Here is an 18,339-nt window from a genome sequence, read left to right as displayed (position 1 = left end):
GAAAAAGTTCAGGATTGCTTTCTGGCCAAGCTTTTATGCCTGTTCACAAATTCAGCTGTTATGTGAAAATAATATTTGGTTTAAGCTGGCTTTTCTTACTAAAGGTCTGTTGTATTTTTCTAAATAAAGTAGCAGAAAGCTCTGTCAGCACTTAACTCGCAGCTTCTGTGATGTTCCTGGATTGTGGTGGTCATTACTGAAAACATGCGTGCTTTGTTGCCTTGCTCTGATACCATATTTCCCCATTTTCTGTTCATAACCTCATTTTCCCCTGTTTACATTTAATTTTTAGAATTGATTCATTTATTTTGTTAAATATATATTACATCCTACTTTGCCTACATTATTTCCTGTACTTTCCTCCTGTCTTTCCCTCACTTGCTTTTTCCTGTGTCATTCTGATCTTTATTAAAGCTTCCCAACTTTTTGGTCGCCTAGTGATACTCCATTGTATAATCTGGAGCCCTGTGAACCACTGCCTTTTGATGTTGCAAGATTTCGTGGGCTGACAGCTGCTGTGTTGCTGGACCTTACCTATCTGACTGGTATTCATGAAGATATGGGAAAACAAAGCACCAAGAGACATGAGAAAAAACACAGACATGAATCTGAAGATAAAGGGGAAATCGACCAGAAAACAGAGGGTGATGGTGGATCAGATACACGATTAGGACAAAGTGCTGATGATAACAAAGGACATAGTACTACAAGCTCCAAGTCAGAAAATGAAATAGCTTCCTTTTCATTAGAGCCATCAACACTAGGTATGGAATCCCAACACCAACCCATCGAAGGAAGAAAAAAAAACCATGAACACACGCCAAGAAATCACGATATAGTGCAGTCAGAAATCAGAGCAGTACAGCTATCTTATCTTTATCTTGGTGCTATGAAGTCACTTAGTGTTCTTCTTAGCTGTAGCAAATATGCTGAGCTGCTGTTAATACCAAAAGTATTGGCAGAAAATGGTCACAACTCTGATTGTGCTAGTTCTCCAGTTGTTCATGAAGACGTTGAAATGCGTGCTGCCTTGCAGTTCCTGATGCGACACATGGTGAAACGGGCAGTCATGCGTTCACCAATTAAAAGAGCTTTAGGACTGGCAGATTTGGAACGAGCACAAGCCATGATCTACAAATTAGTGGTTCATGGGCTGCTGGAGGATCAGTTTGGTGGCAGACTTAAACAAGGTACATTTTCGAAATAATGAAAGTATAATGAAAACTTAATCTTTATTTTCATTGAAATCAATAGGAACAATGATAATATAAGTAACAATCTTAAAAATTTTTTGTGGTTATACTTTGGAGTAGTCTTAATTGGAGAGAGAAAGTCTACAAAGATCATTTACTGCTTTGTAGAGTTAATACTGTTTTTTTTGTCTTTCCCTCAATTCCTCATTTTAATAAAACTGGATGCATGTCAGAAATTAAGGGATTTTTAAATTGTCTTTATGCATTTGACATATGAGCAGTTCTGTGTATATTTGTCAGAAGGACTTGTATGTGACACGAATCTAACAAAGCTTACTGTTGCTAAACATGATTGTATGCAATCATGTTAACTCATGATGTTGAGCATATATGTGTTCAGGCTGTAAGTAACTTCTGATTCTATCTGTGAAAAAGCACTGTGAATCAAAAAAATTTTTTGAGATACTTGGCGTTGCACTAAGAGAGGCCAAGGAGAGAATGTATAGCATATTCTTTTTCATCTTGAAAGTCTATATATTGTGGAGTGCAACTTCAGGGAAATTACTTAAATTTTTTTAAAAAGAAAAAAATATCTAAAATGGCAAAGCTAGTTACTGTGCTGTCTGGTTCTTTATCATCTTACAGACTGGTTATAAACCAGCCAAAAAACCTTCAGAAATCTGTAAGTTAAGCAGCTGAGATAGCTTTATAATTAATAAGCTCTCTTTCTATATTGGAGATTTCTTTCTCCTTTGCCTAGGAGAATACTCCTAGCTTCTGTAATACTAAATATATTAAGATCTAATCAATCAAATGGCTTTTGTTTTTGTCTAGAAAGACTCATTTATTACTTACCTTGTATCAGTGTTAGAACAGCAAGACCAACTCATAGACCAATTTATTTACATTAGTCAGTGAATTACTGGTAGAATTATTTCTGTGTTTCTGCACACTCCTTTCTTTGGAGGGAATTCTGAAGATCGGTATTTATTTTGTAAAGCTTAGCAGTAGCTCCTCTTTCACTCTATGCAACTATATTGATGTACCTTTAATGTCCTTTTTGTGTTGCAGAAGTAGATCAACAAGTAGAAGAAGGTGATCAATCTCAGCAGGCCCAAACACCAGTTACAACCAGCCCTTCTGCTTCTAGTACAACATCTTTCATGAGCAGCTCTCTGGAGGATACTACCACTGCTACTACTCCAGTAACTGATACTGAAACAGTTCCAGCTTCAGAATCACCTGGTGTTATGCCTCTCAGTCTTCTTAGGTAAAATATCTTTATTTTCAGTGCATTTGATTGTGTGTGTGTGTGTGTGTAACAAGTTGTGTAACTTACAATATATGCCTTTAGCTCTCTAAGAGTCTTTGAAATGTTTTTATTTACTATCATTAATTGCCTCTGCAAAAGGCAGTTGCAAGATGTAAACTTCTAGCAATAAAAGAGCTGTTAAGAATTTATTTGTATAGCATCCAAGTTCTTCAGGACAGGAGAAAATACCTTTCTTATATTGTCCTTCAGTTTTTGTGTTTATTTGATTCAATTTAGAGAACATATTTCTGAAATTCATTATTTTAATGAATAATCATTGATTCTTGAACTAGAGCGGGTCTTAGTTTGCAGTTATACTTCAGCTCCTGTTTGTTTCATCTGCTCCTTATGTACTGTAATGGAAGTAAGATAAAGCTAGTTAATCTCCTTGATAGATCTGCAGAGGCTATTTCTGATGTGGAAGGAAATCTGCTTTATGCTGAATAGAGTCCAATTTCAAATTTATTGATTCTGCTGGTGTACCTGATTTCTGTTTTTAGAGGCTTTGAAGATAAAATTTGAGGAAAAAGAGGAACTAAGTTCTATTACTAGAACAGTGAAAGTAAAATATTCACATTACAGGGAACTATTCCCTGGTTGATACAGCTAGGCTGAGTTCTGAGCAAACTGGGGAAATGGAACTTCTCATTTATCTCTTAGGACAGCACTCTTTCTACAGGGGTTTTGTGGGTGTGTACTTGAGCATTTAGCTGCCCAGTCAAAAATGGTCCAAATGTTCCTGTTCCTGCAGGTTTTCCCCTACAGGGTATATACTGCCCCTTACCTTTATAAAATTCAGTGCTCTAAGGGTGCCAAAGGTATGACTTGCCAAGTACACTCTAATTTGATGCATTACTAGCAAATGTCAGACCTTCTCCAGGGTAGCTGTTTAATATACGTTGTTCTCTTTTAAAGACAAATGTTCTCCAGCTACCCTACTACAACAGTGCTTCCAGCACGGCGTGCTCAGACTCCTCCAATATCTTCTTTACCAACATCTCCTTCAGATGAAGTTGGAAGGAGACAAAGTTTGACTTCTCCTGATTCCCAGTCTACCAGGCCTGCCAATCGTACAGGTATATTTGTAATTAATATAGAAGGAAATACGAACTGTTAGTAAATGTGCATAAGTTCAGTATAGTTTTTTGAGACATTGGAAATATTATTAGAAATAGTATTTTTAATGTGACCAAGCATACCAAACATTCTTGAAAACCTTTTAGTGACTCTCCTAGGGCAAAAGGCTGTAGACTGTCTAGCTGTAAACTTCTATTAACCAATGAAATTAGTTTTTAAAAGCTGTGGAATGGATTACATACTAATGCTCTTGTATAAAAACAAGAATGCAATATTACTGATGATTACTTCAAAATGTTAATCTCACTTGGGTTTATTTCCTGGGTTGCTTACCACTGTTGATTACAATAATTTTTGTCACTTTTTTCGTGAATCGTACACCACCCAGAAAACAGGAATTGGTATCTTTTATGATACATATGGTAGAATATACAATGTGAAATTCAATCCTTCCAATTAATCTTCTTTAATGAGATAGCAAGGGCTCTCCAACTTTGCATCGTCATGTCCTCATGTGCCCTCATCACATCCTGTTTTCTTCTCTGTGAAACCTTTTGGGGAGTTCCTGATCTTTTCAGATTCCTTTGATTTGTTTTGTTTTCTTTGGAGAGAGACTGCACAAAAATATAGCCTAACCTGCAAGGAGATTTTCAGGTATCTGTTGGCAGCTTGCTGGGGGGTTTCTTTCTGTGTCTTAAAAGGATTATATATTTGTGTGATCACATATAACGTCTGGGAATCTTGATTCAGGCAAGGATACTTTTATCTAACCTACCTAAATATAGACCAAGTAGATAATTTGGTAGTATTTTAACTGAAAATAAACTTCTTAGAAATATATTAAAAGGAGTAGTTGTTTAAATATCATCGATATCCTAGTTTATTAAACAGAGGCGTGCATAATATATATGTTACACATAAGAATGAACACCCTCTGATTTCATTTCAGGAAGCATCTTATTTTGTGCTAGAACGCAGTGGGGAGGAAACTTGTTAAAGACAGTTATTCCCTTATCTGCAGCTAATATAGATCTTTGCCAAATTGGGATGAGGTCTGATAAAATGGAAAAGACTAAAGAAAGATTTGTACACTTTACACTTAATTCTTTCTATCTTTTAAGCTTTGTCTGATCCAAGCAGCCGACTTTCAACATCCCCTCCTCCTCCTGCCATTGCTGTTCCCTTGTTAGAAATGGGATTCTCCCTCCGGCAAATCGCAAAAGCTATGGAAGCTACAGGTAAACTGTAATTATAATATCAGTTTATACTGAAAAATTAAATTAATAAGAAGCACACTATTTTCCAGTAGAATATTTAATTTTTAAACTCTATAACCATTTGTGGGGGAAAAACAAATTTTTCGTCATCAATGATATAATACAATTTTGAAGTGTGATTTTTTTCTGCTTTCAGGTGCAAGAGGAGAAGCAGATGCACAGAATATCACAGTGTTGGCCATGTGGATGATAGAGCATCCTGGAAATGAAGATGATGATGAGCCTCAGTCAGAAGGGACTGCAGATTCACGACATGGGACAATAGTCTCTGGAAGTGCTGGAAAATCTAGTGATCATTGTTATTTGCAGTCACCAGGTGATATCCCTTCTGCTGACGGCACTGAAATGGAGGAAGGCTTCAGTGAAAGGTAAAGTTTATCTTTCTTCTAATTGTGTAAAAACAATTGCTGAAAATGCAGATCTCACAAGTTGAGTGTCACTGGCAGTAAACTCTGGAATAACACTTCTGAATTGTGTTAAACATGAATAAAACCAAAGATGCAATTGAACTATGTTTATAGGGTGTATTAATTTTACAGGACTCTTCATCTGCAGTTGTGAGGAAGAATGTAAGCTCAGCATCTTTCCTTTAAAAAAAAAAAAAAAAAAAAAAAAGGCAAGGAAAATAATTCATTGGAATAATTTTCTTTTTCAATGTACTCATGTGCAAGTTTTTGCTTGTTTGTTTGTTTTTAATAAATTCTTGGTTTGTCCAGGGAGGATGAAACTGAACTAAAGTTTATATTCTTAATCATATAAATAATCGTTATATTGTTAAATCACAGCAGCTGGGAATCATCTTTTTATTAGTAAAGAAAATTAGTACATTTAAAGCCAGTCAGCTTTTTATTAGTAAGGAAGACAACTTGCACTATTTATTTTGAGAACAATGTTATTCAAATTTCTTAACCCTAATGAGATACTCAGTTAAAAGTTTCCTAAGTTACTTTGTCTCAAGAAAACTTTCATTTCACGGAGAAATAGGGGATTTCAGTTGTGAGAAATAAATTAAGTAGCAAGAGTCAAACTCTTGAATTCTTTTTCACAAAAAAAAAGATTTTGGGCAAAAGGGGGAAAGATTGAAGCAGGGACAGAAATGTTGATTTTTCTTTTAAAAAGAAAAAGAAACCTAGTTTATGCTGTAGCTAACACTGAACGTAAAATGAACACTCTCCCAGGATTTATTTAATACTCGGGCACTATGGAATAGATTAATAGGTTTTGGTGTTGCTGCATCTGTTTTCTTGAGATAATTCTCATGGTAAAAAAGACTTGCAATAAGTATGTGCAACAGCAAGATAGAAAATTGTTGAGTACCAAATTTCCTTTATTTCTTTTGTGAAAGAAAGAAAAAAAAATATGTATGATCTTTGTAACTTCTTTTTCTTATTTACTGTGTATTGCTATTTAAAATTTACTTGTTCAATATATATTCTTGTAGCCCTGATAATATGGATCATGCAGATAATGCAGCTTCTGCAAGTGGGCCTCCTTCTAGAAGTCGGTCAGCTGTTACAAGAAGGCACAAATTTGATTTAGCTGCCCGAACATTACTAGCACGAGCTGGTAAGTGTATTAAGAGAATTCCAAAGCCTTTGCTAATCCAGTATATTAGGAGAAGGAGGAGTTATAAAACTATAATTTGAATATCTGTGTCAGAGTATGTCTGGCTTAATTTTTTATGTGATAATTAAGTAGATAATGTTTAGCAGGAGAGTTAAAAACAAAACCAGGGGTAGCTGAAAACTCGGTCGTCTTTATTACATGCAAAATAATGTATTACTTTCTTTTTTCACTTGAGCGGGACTATACCGCTCTGTCCAGGCTCACAGAAACCAGAGTCGAAGAGAGGGGATATCTTTGCAGCAAGATCCAGGGGCTCTTTATGACTTCAACTTGGACGAGGAATTGGAAATTGACCTTGATGATGAAGCGATGGAAGCTATGTTTGGGCAAGACCTCGCTAGTGATAATGATATTCTGGGAATGTGGATCCCAGAGGTATTGGATTGGCCTACCTGGGTGTGTGTGATTGCAGCGGAGGCTGCTTTAACTTACTGCTTTTTGCATGTTCGTATTTTTAAATTTAAAGTAACATGCATATGTTTATATCTGGTCTGAAAATTCCTTACTAAATGCTAGCAATGCTTAAAATCATTTCTGTTCTATAGCTTAGCTTCAGATAAGAATAGTACTTCTGTGTGTTTCTTTCTCTGCTTTTCTGCATGTCCACATTTTTTTTCCCACTTTTTCTTGCCTGAGAGATGAGAACGGAACTAGAATAATTGTTTTGATTATACTACTTAGAAAGTAAGTAGGCATTCCAGATTGCTCAACTGTGTTTGAGATAACAAGCACAGTGGTAAATATCTGTTCTATTTGAAATAATGATTATAAAAAAAGTATAGGCCTGTGTGTGTGATTTCCCCACTTCCCAGTGTAATCACAGAACGTGAAAAACTTAGTAAAAGGTTTTTCTTTTATCACTCTGGTGATACCTACATTTATGAGAACTTGGTATAGTTTAGATCTGTGAAGTCAAGTCTAAAAATTTCTGATATGCAGCAACATAATTTACACTTAAATCAGTTTTGCTATCTTTAGTCATGTTGTGTTGCATATCTCATTCTCTGGGAAGGATATGGTGATGGTCCTCACATGGTTGCTCTATTGTTTTGGAGCTCCCACAAAATATATTTGGAATGGATGAGAAACATAAAAGCTGTAGTTTGTATGTTTGGACTATTTATCTGAATTTGACAAGCAGCCTACAATGCTATAAACCTTTGCTTCCTAACTATGACATTACCTGACTGATGTGCAAACAAGTTTCAGTATGCATGTTTACATTCCCAGATAACTTGTTTTATTTGAGCTTCTTGATGAAATTACTGACTTGGGACAGAAATGTGATTCTAGGAAAATGAAATTCAGGCAGTGACTCAGAATGTGTTAACACAAATGCTAATTATTGTTGCTCCTTAAATGTAAAGTCTGATTGTCTGAAAATGGTGGATTTTTTTCTTTGTTGCATCTAGTCTTAGTCAAGTTCTGAGAAGTATCAAGTAACTCCAAGACAGCATTACTGTGAACTAGCAAAGTGCTATGTGAAAAGTTATATTGTAAAGAATTTTGAGGCAGAACTGAAATGAAATAGGAGAATCACATCTTCTGAAACTTTACTTGCACTTTTTTTCCTATTCTGAAATGTTCTTTTCTTCCTTGTGTCATAAACTGCCTATTTCTGCTTTGCTTTTGTGAAAGTCACCCATATAAATATCACTCTGTGTAACAAAAATTGGCAGGAACATCCCTACCAATAGAGACATATTTTTGTATCTAATATGAGAATATTTATTCTGTACAAATAACAAATGAAAATCTTATTATGCAGCATGTTTGTGAATCTGAAGACAGAGAAGAAGTAGTTGTTTGTGAACTGTGTGAATCCAGTGTTGTCAGCTTCAATCAACACATGAAGAGAAACCACCCAGGCTGCGGCCGTAGTGCAAATCGTCAGGGCTATCGTAGCAATGGTTCTTATGTAGATGGATGGTTTGGTGGTGAATGTGGAAGCGGAAATCCTTACTATTTATTGTGTGGCATCTGCAGAGAGAAATACTTAGCCCTGAAGAGTAAATCTAAAACATCAACTTCAGAAAGGTACAGAAGTAAAAGGCAGTGGAATGCTGTGTGTGAAGAAGGGAAACAGCTTAAGTATTTCCTAACATCATCATTTTAAGAATCTGTTTGAGGGAATTAAAATTTAGCTAAAATTGCCAGGTTCTGCTGCTAAAAATTAGAAGAATTCTTGACTTCATCTATTTTAACTGAGGTTTAAAATCTTTTGCTGTATTCAGCAAAGGCATAGTCAGAAAAAGTTGTCTGATCTTTCTTTCATTTTTTCTTTTTTAACGTAAAAAAAGCAAAGGGGTTATCTATTGGAATCTTATATACTGTTGTCCATTTGAGAACTTTTTTTCAGCTTTGTCTGATAATTACAGTACTTTTTATGGGCCTTTTTCACATTAGTACTGCAAAATGTGTCTCCCCCGCCCCCACACTTTTAGAAGCACTTTTATTCAATTCTCTCTTCCTAGTCATTTTCAGAAATCATATATACACTAACCTAACAGTAAACCAAATTTAAAGCATGTTTGTATATTTATGTAAAATATTGGAGCTATTAAATTATTTTATTTTCTTTTTCTTTTTTTCCACATAGATACAAAGGTCAGGCTCCTGATTTAATAGGTAAACAAGACAGTGTCTATGAAGGTATGTTTATAAATTTTTCAAGGTGTTAAATACTTCAGAAATTTCCTTAAAGATAGTTATATGCAAATGAACCTGTGTTGAAACTGTACTTAAAGGTGTACTTCAAAATCTTCAGACTAGATTTAGTATTTTAATGTTTTTAAAATTCAAATGGAAAAAATAGTGAAAATTAATATTTTTCTTTTCTTTCTTTCTCTTTTTTTTCCCCCTATTCTTCATGTCCTTTCCACGTCCTTCAAGTAGATGAAGTGGCCAATACTGTAAATTTGGGTGATGGGGTGTTGTGGGTAGATGTAACATCTAGGACTGCATATATAAAGCCTTATGTACTCCCTTGGTAGGACAGATTTATTAGCGTAAGTTAGAATCTCAGAAGAATCTGGCATTAAGCTCACTGATACTTTTCTACCTTTTTGCTAGCTTAGAGAGTCTTGAAGTTGTCTTTCACTGTTAAAGAAAAGTGGCTGTAGAAAACCCTTTCCAGGTGGTTCTTTGATTCTGGGTATTTTGTAGCTTGTTCGATCGCAGTTGTATGAGTTTCCACATTTGACTATTTAAGTGAGCATAAGTGAGAATTCCAGTAGGTAACAAAAAGTTTGTCATCTACCAGATAATGGTCTCAGACTCCACTGTAGGAGGGATAAGATGGTGGGGAAAGATCGCAAATATAAGTTGGTTTCTGTATAAATAGCTGAGTAGTGAATGGAGTGCATAACTGAATTGCAATTACAGTGCTATTTTTTTTTCTGGGAAAGAAAAGCAAAAGCCTGGATCATGACCTGAGATTTTTTTTTTTTTTTTTTTTTTTTTTGATTTTGATTTAAAGCACAACTTAATGTCCGTGTTTCTCACTATTTTTCAGGTCTGAGAGTTGTCTTGTGGTATATGGGATGTCCAGGACTTATCATTTGTGTATTTTAAAACCAGCTAGTGTGGTGCTTCAGGGAGTCAAAAACATTTTGCTTAAACTTGTGAAATGTCTGGCATAAAACTTATCTGCAGTAAAAATAAAGATCAAATTTAATGGAGGGGGGCAAGAGGAGGATTTTGTTTTTGCTTTTGGTGATTTGCTTTGTTGTTTACTGTGACAACATTGATGATAGGAGTTTTGAAGTCTACTAGTTTTCAGATTGCAGTTCATATTTTATACCCTGTATTTGTTGAGTTTTTTTTAATTCATTACAGTTGTTGCTCTTAGGTTTTGTAACCAAGTTAACTCTATTTCTCCAATTCCAGAAGACTGGGATATGTTAGACGTAGATGAAGATGAAAAGCTGACAGGAGAAGAGGAGTTTGAATTACTGGCTGGTCCCCTTGGTTTAAATGATCGCCGAATTGTGCCCGAGCCTGTACAGTTCCCTGACAGTGATCCTCTGGGTGCATCAGTTGCAATGGTGACAGCCACCAACAGTATGGAAGAAACACTGATGCAAATAGGTAAATTTTAGATGAATTGTATTTGAAGTACAAGTGTCTTGCGTTTATTGTGATTTTATAAGGATAATGCAGAAATATTTTTGAGAACAGTTTTTCCTGTGTCTGAAATGAAGACAGATGCTAAATTTTCCTTTTATTTTAGAGAAGTTACTGTATGGAGCTTAAAGCATTTATACTGACAGAAGGCTAGATGCTCCGATTTAGTAATAATGTTATGACTATAGTCCTGCAACAGGAGCCAGCAGCAGTACTCAAAGGAAGTTTCTTAGATTTAAGTTGGGACTTAGTAACCATCCTGTTGAAATACAAAGTGAATGTTTATGTTTGTAGACCCTTCTAAAGGGCAGAGAAGACTGAGGAATTAACTTGAATATTATCAAATTGTTGCCCATCTGTCCTTGAAAATGAGGAAAGAATGAAATGTTTAGGATTTTAGGAATGTATTTTTCTTTCAGTCATTATCATTACGTGTGTGAAATGTTGAGAACTTTAATGAGTAATTTACAAACTTAGATCTAACTTCCTTTTGTGTTTATTATTGTATAATAGTTTTTTATTCCTCTTTAAATGCTAATGCACACCATCATTATTTCAAAGGCTGTCATGGCTCTATAGAAAAAAGTTCTTCTGGCAGGATAACCTTAGGAGAACAAGCAGCTGCTCTAGTAAATCCACATGACCGTGTTATGGCACTAAGAAGAGTGACAGCAGCTGCCCAGGTCCTCCTTGCAAGAACTATGGTTATGAGAGCACTGTCGCTTTTGTCTGTCAGGTATGTGGCATCCTTGGCAACACTTAAACCTTTTCATTTGGAAGCAGTTATCAACTCATGTTTGCTAGGGATGCAGTTTTAAGCTATTTGTGAAAGTGACTTGTTTTATGTTCTTGCATAGTATTATTAAGAGGAAAAGCTTGGTTCATTTCATTCTTTTGAACCCTCTATTCAAACTTCATGAAACAGATTTCTACGTCTTGCGTGGCAGGAGGAATCCAGTAGTATCATCCATCCAAAACACTGATAAACACAGTATCTGTAGGCTTTTGTTCAAGCTAGGTATTAGAGCTGAATGTTAAAGAAAAGAGTATAGGAGACAATGGGAGGTGAGAATTTAAATTTTGTCTCTGCACAAAATCCCTGTGCAACTGTGAAGAAGTCCCAGAGACCTCATATCCATATATACTTATTACCATGGCAAACTGTAAAAATGAGTTGTCTGTATAACTTTGTGACTGATTCCAGATAAGTATATGGATTTTTGCTAAGGCAAGGCTAACTGTTGTTTGCCTTCATCCACAGCTTAAAAAAAGGGGAGAGGGTGGGCTGCAGCTTTACTTCTCTCTCTTCCTCCTCTCCCTAAGTGGTAACAGTATCTTGCTAATCAAATAGGCAGTGTTCACTAATATTTCAGGAGCACTTTTATCCGAATTCAACTTTAACAATACAGTAATGAAACAAAGAATGAAAAAAATGAACTTGCATTCATTTTTGACAGTGGTTCCAGTTGTAGCCTGGCAGCTGGTCTTGAGTCCTTGGGATTAACAGATATCCGAACTTTGGTTCGTTTGATGTGCCTCGCTGCTGCAGGGAGAGCAGGCCTTTCCACAAGTCCGTCCACTGTGTCAAGTTCAGCAGAGCGATCTAGAGGAATACACAACAAAACGAGCAAGCCTATTTCTTGTCTTGCATATCTGAGTACAGCAGTAGGCTGTTTGGCATCAAATACTCCTAGTGCTGCAAAGCTACTTGTACAGTTATGTACACAGGTAGGACTGTTACCTCAACACAAACATTTATATGAAATTTCTTACATGTGAGATGAAGCAATACGTTTTGTACATATTGATAGTCTGTGCTGTCTTTCATCTTCTGAACTGTGAGACTGCACACAGTTTGAGGATCTCCTTGGAGTTCTTATTTATGGCTTAGCACAAGGATATGTTTTATTGTAGTATTTTTTTTTTTTTTGCTGGTTCTGCAAATGATGGTTTGGATATGGATCTTTCCATTAAGACTGAGGTTTTTCCAAGGCTGAAGCCTTGAATTTTGTATTGTACATGATTTTTGCATGTTTAAAAAATAGTGATTGGGAGCTGAGAATTTCTGCAAAAAAAAGTAAAGTTTTAAAACTCTACATGATTTGTTCAATTTTTTTTTTTCTGAAATCGAGGGAGTTTTGGTTAATCTGTATATCTGTTTATTTTATAGAATTTGATTTCTGCAGCAACTGGTGTAAACTTGACAACAGTTGATGATCCAATTCAGCGAAAATTTTTGCCAAGCTTTTTAAGAGGAATTGCAGAAGAGAACAAACTTGTAACATCTCCAAATTTTGTGGTTACTCAGGCACTTGTAGCATTGTTGGCAGACAAAGGGGCCAAACTGAGGCCAAATTATGATAAAGCAGAAATTGAAAAGAAAGGTATGCTATGGTTTTAATTTATTGTTTATAATTGTTAATTATTTAATTCGCAGTTCTTCATTTACGTTTAAGGAGAAACATGCTAGAATATATTATATATATACACTCTGTGTTTAAAAATGTACAAAACCTGTTTTAATCTAGGTGATTTTATAGTTTAGTATCATAGTACACAAATTTTACTTGGAAATGTGATTTTATTTCATAGTTGCATCTTCTGCCCCTTTAAAAGAAATCTAAACATTTGGAAGCATTCAAAGCCGTATAGCTAAGGCATTCAGCCTCTGTTCTGCCACATAACGAAGTTGAGGGAATAACTTTCCTGCCAACAAAGTACTTTTCTGCCTGTGAGGCGGAAAGTTGGCTTGCTGCTGCTGTGGGGAGGTCAGGGAGCGGCAAAGCAATTGCTCTGCCTCGACACTTGGCTGTTGCTCAGGTGAGGAGAGGAAAAGACAGAGCAGTGATAGCAGCTTAGCTGCACCAGAGGAGACATTTTTTGTTTAGACAGCACTTTTTGCTTGAATGACCATTTTCTGTATGTCAGGAATAAGACTATTCTTTTTTTTCCTCCTTCTTCTTTTGGTGAAGTTTTTAAGGGGGTTGTTTTTCTCTTATTATCAGAAAAGCATTTTTTCTGATGATTAATATGATTGTAACATTCTGTATAAAATGTTTGTTAATCTTTTTCTTCTTTCTGGAAATTATGGATAATGCTGTATTCGTTTGTGCAAATCTGTTTTGTACTCATTTGGGCATCATCTCATTGTTTTGTTTAAGCAGGTTTAATTGCCCATTTGTATGCCCATCCTTCCTATGATCCTTCTGCTGTAGGCCCTCTGGAGCTGGCTAACGCACTAGCAGCTTGCTGCCTTTCTTCAAGGTTATCTTCACAACATAGGCAGTGGGCTGCTCAGCAGCTGGTGCGAACTCTTGCAGCACATGATCGAGATAATCAAACTACTCCTCAAACCCTTGCTGATATGGGGGGAGATTTACGAAAATGTTCTTTCATAAAATTAGAGGCTCATCAGAACCGGGTAAGCATGATCGCTACCAAAATTGTATGAATTTTAATATTATGCTTTTTTTGTCAAATGCAGAAAATAAAATTACTGGGTGGGAGTGGGTTTTTTTGTGTGGTTGGGTTTTTTTTTTTTTTTTTTTTTTTTTTTTTTTTTTTTTTTTACAAATAGGCTAACTGGAATGATTTCGCACAAGAAGCAGCTTTTTGGTGATAAAGTTAGTTATTGCTAGAGGATACTTCTGATGCAAAAAAATGCATAGCTGATTTGAAGCTTCATTTAAAGGAGAGAAGAAACTATCTTCACAGTACATGAAGTCAAATGAATCGCTACGAATCTTTTTTTAGATTAGATCTTAATTTGCATTAGTTTGTCTGGCATAGTAGTTAGTGTCTTTGTCCAGTATTCTGCACAGTAGTGGCCTATGGAGCATGGATCTGAACAGTGTCCTGCATCCTTGTAAAGAGCACTTAATTACACCATAATCTAGAAGGAGAAAAAGTAGCTTGTTTGCTTGGTTGTTTTAGCAGATTTAAATAATCAAGTGAATGCTTTGTGCCGATGTTTTCATTGATAGTTAACAAATAGTGAACAAATATACCTAAGCTTTAGATTTAAACTCTGTTTTTGCTATGATAAAAATAATTTCATTTTTTTGTAGGTCATGACATGTGTTTGGTGCAACAAAAAGGGACTTCTAGCAACTAGTGGAAATGATGGCACCATAAGAGTATGGAATGTTACAAAAAAGCAGTATTCATTGCAACAAACATGTGTGCTCAACAAATTGTGAGTTGATTATTTATAATAGTCAAATATTTAACTTAAGCTGTTATCATGCAAGGTAATGAAAAAGGCCTAACTCCACAATATCTCCTGCACAAATAATCTCTTTTTCTTTGGGACTTTTGCAGTGTTGTGTTTATGGCATGCAAAGTAAATTAAATGGCTTAAAACTGAAAAGAGAACTTAAAATTTCAAGATGGTAAGAGCTAATATAAGGAGATTGTGCTAGAACTGTTTAAAAATATCTAATTCAATCTAATTCATCTAAATCCATCTAATGACAAATGAGTTAAATAATAACTCTAAAGGACTGTCACATGAAAGCAAATCTCATATTCCTTCAGTGGGTTCCAGTGGGCAGTTCAAAGGGCAAACATGGTATTTACAAATGTGATGGTTCTGGTCAAATGTTAAAAAAAAAATAATTTGTGACTTTTGGGCTTCAGGAGCTTAGAATAATGATCTGTCATGAAAATGTCTGGGAAGTATTGTGGTATCATTTGGATGTCACATCCCTCAGGGTGAACATTCAAATTCTGTGTAAGTTGACTTAAAGATTTTAGAATTTTGCTTATAATTCACCGACTGTCTCTTTAATAAAAGCCCTGACAAATAAGAATGAAGTTCTCTCAAACTAGTAAATGGAGCTAGTCTGAACGAAAACAGACTGAAATAAATAAATAATAATTGGTCCTTCAGCCTCACTAAGAAGTATCGAAAGGATGTTCAGCTGGTCGTGGTATGGGACAAAGAACACTTACAGCTGTATCAAAGGGCCTCTAGCTCCAAAGTTGAGGTGGGTCAGTATGTTGATGCCTTTCATAATTACAACATCCTGAGGACCTGAGGAGTTGTCCAGCTTGTACTGGGTTATACCTAGATAGACAGGTAATTTTTTTTTTTTTTTTTTTTTTACTTTTCTAGGTTAAAAAAGGCAGACAAATATTTATCTCTCACATAGGAAATAAAGAAGAAGAAAAAAAGAAATAAGAAATAAAGAACAATCTGGTAGTCACAAAGATTCTGTTTTACACTACAGAGGACATTAAATTGAAAACAAGTGTAATTAGTGAAGATTCTTAGTGAGAGCCTTTTATAAGTGCAGTCAAGTCAAGCATATTCAAAAGGGTTGAAACTTCTAAGATAATTAGCCCTTGGAGCTGATCAAATGCCTTATTTAAAAAATGAATGATAGAGTAATTCTAACAGCTTCTAAGTTACATATATTTAAGCATTAATGAATTCTGTTTTATTTCTTCTGTAATTGATTTGTGAATTTTCACTGGTGACAATTTAACTAGATGTCATGGAGAAATGAAGTTGTTGGTACTTATTTAAGGAATTCTTGCTATATGCAGGCCTATCAGTTGTGCCAAAACAACTGTGTATGGTGCTGAGAACCTATCAGTAGAATAGATTTGTAATTTTTAATTTGCTCTTAATGTCTCTTTAAAAGTAATCCAAATGTTTAAGTGTATGGAAACCCAGAATTACTTGACCTTTATTTTGCCTTTTTGTCTTGAAATTCTTAAAGTTGAATTTGTTTACTGAGTTTCACAGCATTTGCCACTCACAGAAGTATTGACACAAGAGAGTGGTTGGCTTACGCAAAGGAAGGAGGACATAGGTTGGATGAGTTCATAATCTGGTCCAGTTGTTAGGCACATAGTGTTGTTGGGCACTGCAGCCTGGATACGTAAACATATGACTTGAAAGAAACTCTCTTAGACACATTAATACTGAAATTCTTGCATCCAAGTTTAGATTGTGTTGTCCACTGAGTGCCAAGGTTAGGTTACTCTTCTCTGAGTGGAAGCAACTGGGAGAGAAGAGTAACCTAGTTAATTAAAATAGTGTTTAAATATAATTAAAGTGATACTTAAATATTGCATTAACACTGTTGTAAGAATAAATTAAAATTTATTCCTTGGTACAGAATGAAGAAACAGTAGTGCATTAGATGGCAGTTTCATGATGATTTCTCTGCAATTCTTTTAAGTTCGTGTTTGCCTGCTACCATTATAGATGCTGCTTTAAAGGGATAAACAGGATGACATATAACTTGACTTCAGAAGATAGTAATGAGATTATTATCAGGGGGACAGAGAGGTGTTCTTCCATTACAGTACATTCAGAATTCAGTACTTCCATGGACTTTGTTGTTAATGATTTCAATAATGATTTTAAATACAAGCACAGCACAATTTTATTTGTATTCATTGTTATGGTAGAGAACTGTCAATTCATCTTTAAAGTTAGGATCATATTTTTTAGCCCTTAGAGTTGTCTGTCTGTCTCTGTCTGTCTCTCTCTCTCTCTCTTTTAATAGAGTTCTCTCTGCTTCTTGTGAGGATGCTTACGGTTTTTCTGAGTTTGGGAGCATTATTTAAATGTTACCAGATGATACAATATTAGTATCTATTCTGTTAACTTTTTAGGTAAATGATAGTCATAGCATCATACTATCTGCTGTATTCACAATTAAAATGTCTCCTGCTTGGAAAAAAACACACCAAGATACTCTTCTTATATCTCAAAAAATATAAGGGCAATACAGTATCTTGCCTACAAAAAGCATCCTGGCCACACTGTAGCCTTCCTTTTCCTGTTACTAAAATGAATAAAAACTGTGCTGTTTCTATGTGCACTTCAAGGGCAATAGAACATGCCAGTAGTCCCATAGTAGCCAAACAAACTCTAAAACACAATTTAGACTTCTTAAGGCAGTTCAGCAGTGCTGTAACACGAGCAAATGTTTAGACTAGAATTAGTATTAATTAGTAGAATTAGTAGAATTAGCAGGATGGTTACCTCTTTAATTTGCATAGTCTAAGCTATTCTGTTTCATTTCATGACTTCCCAGAAAGTTGTCCCTTTGCCAAAGATGCTTTTTCTTAAGTTCAAGATGTATCCAGGTAAAGTTAGAGATCATTAGAATCACCCTTCTAATTGAAACCTAATTTCAGACTTCTGCTGTGGAAATAACTGGTATCTCATTCTACAGTTTGAGAGATTTTAAATGAAATGTGGAACTATGAGCAGAAAACTGCATGACGGCAGAAGAATTCCAGATCTTAACTCAGATATCTATTTCATGAATTCTGTTTTCCTGTCTGCTACAAGAGAATACCCTTTTTAAAGTGCATTATTTTATTCATTATAGAGAAGGTGATTCTGAAGAAAGTCTAGGGTCACCTAGTGATCTCAGCTTGTCTCTTGTCTGTTGGAGCATCAGTGGCAAGTATCTGGCTGGAGCTACAGAAAAGATGGTGAACATATGGCAAGTCAATGGTATGTTCTAACTGTTGTACTTCTGAATACTTTATGATGCAGCGTATTTTTAGGGAGACTACTAAGTTACTGAATATTTGCTTATTTAGGTACTTAAGTGTGTGTGCTTTCCAATTTAAATGCCTACCTTCCTCCTCAAAATACTGTAAACCCTCTGTAATAAAAGGCACTGACCACAAATGAATATGTGCTTTAAATTATGTCAATAGAAAAGCGATCATCAAGTATGAAACCTTGTTGTCTGTT

General features: G+C 35.3%; 1 protein-coding gene across 9 annotated transcripts in view; it reads left to right on the top strand.

The window, feature by feature from the left end:
- Positions 1-18,339, top strand: part of HERC1 (HECT and RLD domain containing E3 ubiquitin protein ligase family member 1) — a 104,273-nt gene that overhangs the window by 65,062 nt on the left and 20,872 nt on the right. For 4 of the 9 annotated variants that reach the window (XM_062584069.1, XM_062584068.1, XM_062584074.1 and 1 more), the window contains exons 39-54: positions 415-1,190; positions 2,265-2,463; positions 3,421-3,581; positions 4,704-4,820; positions 4,996-5,227; positions 6,301-6,425; positions 6,661-6,881; positions 8,254-8,522; positions 9,085-9,137; positions 10,374-10,574; positions 11,172-11,346; positions 12,068-12,338; positions 12,781-12,994; positions 13,775-14,031; positions 14,678-14,805; positions 17,966-18,093. In XM_062584069.1, coding sequence (XP_062440053.1) covers positions 415-1,190; positions 2,265-2,463; positions 3,421-3,581; positions 4,704-4,820; positions 4,996-5,227; positions 6,301-6,425; positions 6,661-6,881; positions 8,254-8,522; positions 9,085-9,137; positions 10,374-10,574; positions 11,172-11,346; positions 12,068-12,338; positions 12,781-12,994; positions 13,775-14,031; positions 14,678-14,805; positions 17,966-18,093 — 3,527 coding nt within the window. The remainder of the gene's footprint in view (positions 1-414; positions 1,191-2,264; positions 2,464-3,420; positions 3,582-4,703; positions 4,821-4,995; positions 5,228-6,300; positions 6,426-6,660; positions 6,882-8,253; positions 8,523-9,084; positions 9,138-10,373; positions 10,575-11,171; positions 11,347-12,067; positions 12,339-12,780; positions 12,995-13,774; positions 14,032-14,677; positions 14,806-17,965; positions 18,094-18,339) is intronic. The other 5 variants (XM_062584072.1, XM_062584076.1, XM_062584071.1 and 2 more) reach the window with 5 other exon arrangements.

The sequence above is a fragment of the Rhea pennata genome, chromosome 10, assembly GCF_028389875.1.
Source record: "Rhea pennata isolate bPtePen1 chromosome 10, bPtePen1.pri, whole genome shotgun sequence".
Classification (NCBI taxonomy): Eukaryota; Metazoa; Chordata; class Aves; order Rheiformes; family Rheidae; genus Rhea; species Rhea pennata.
This window is presented reverse-complemented; position numbering and strand designations above follow the sequence as displayed.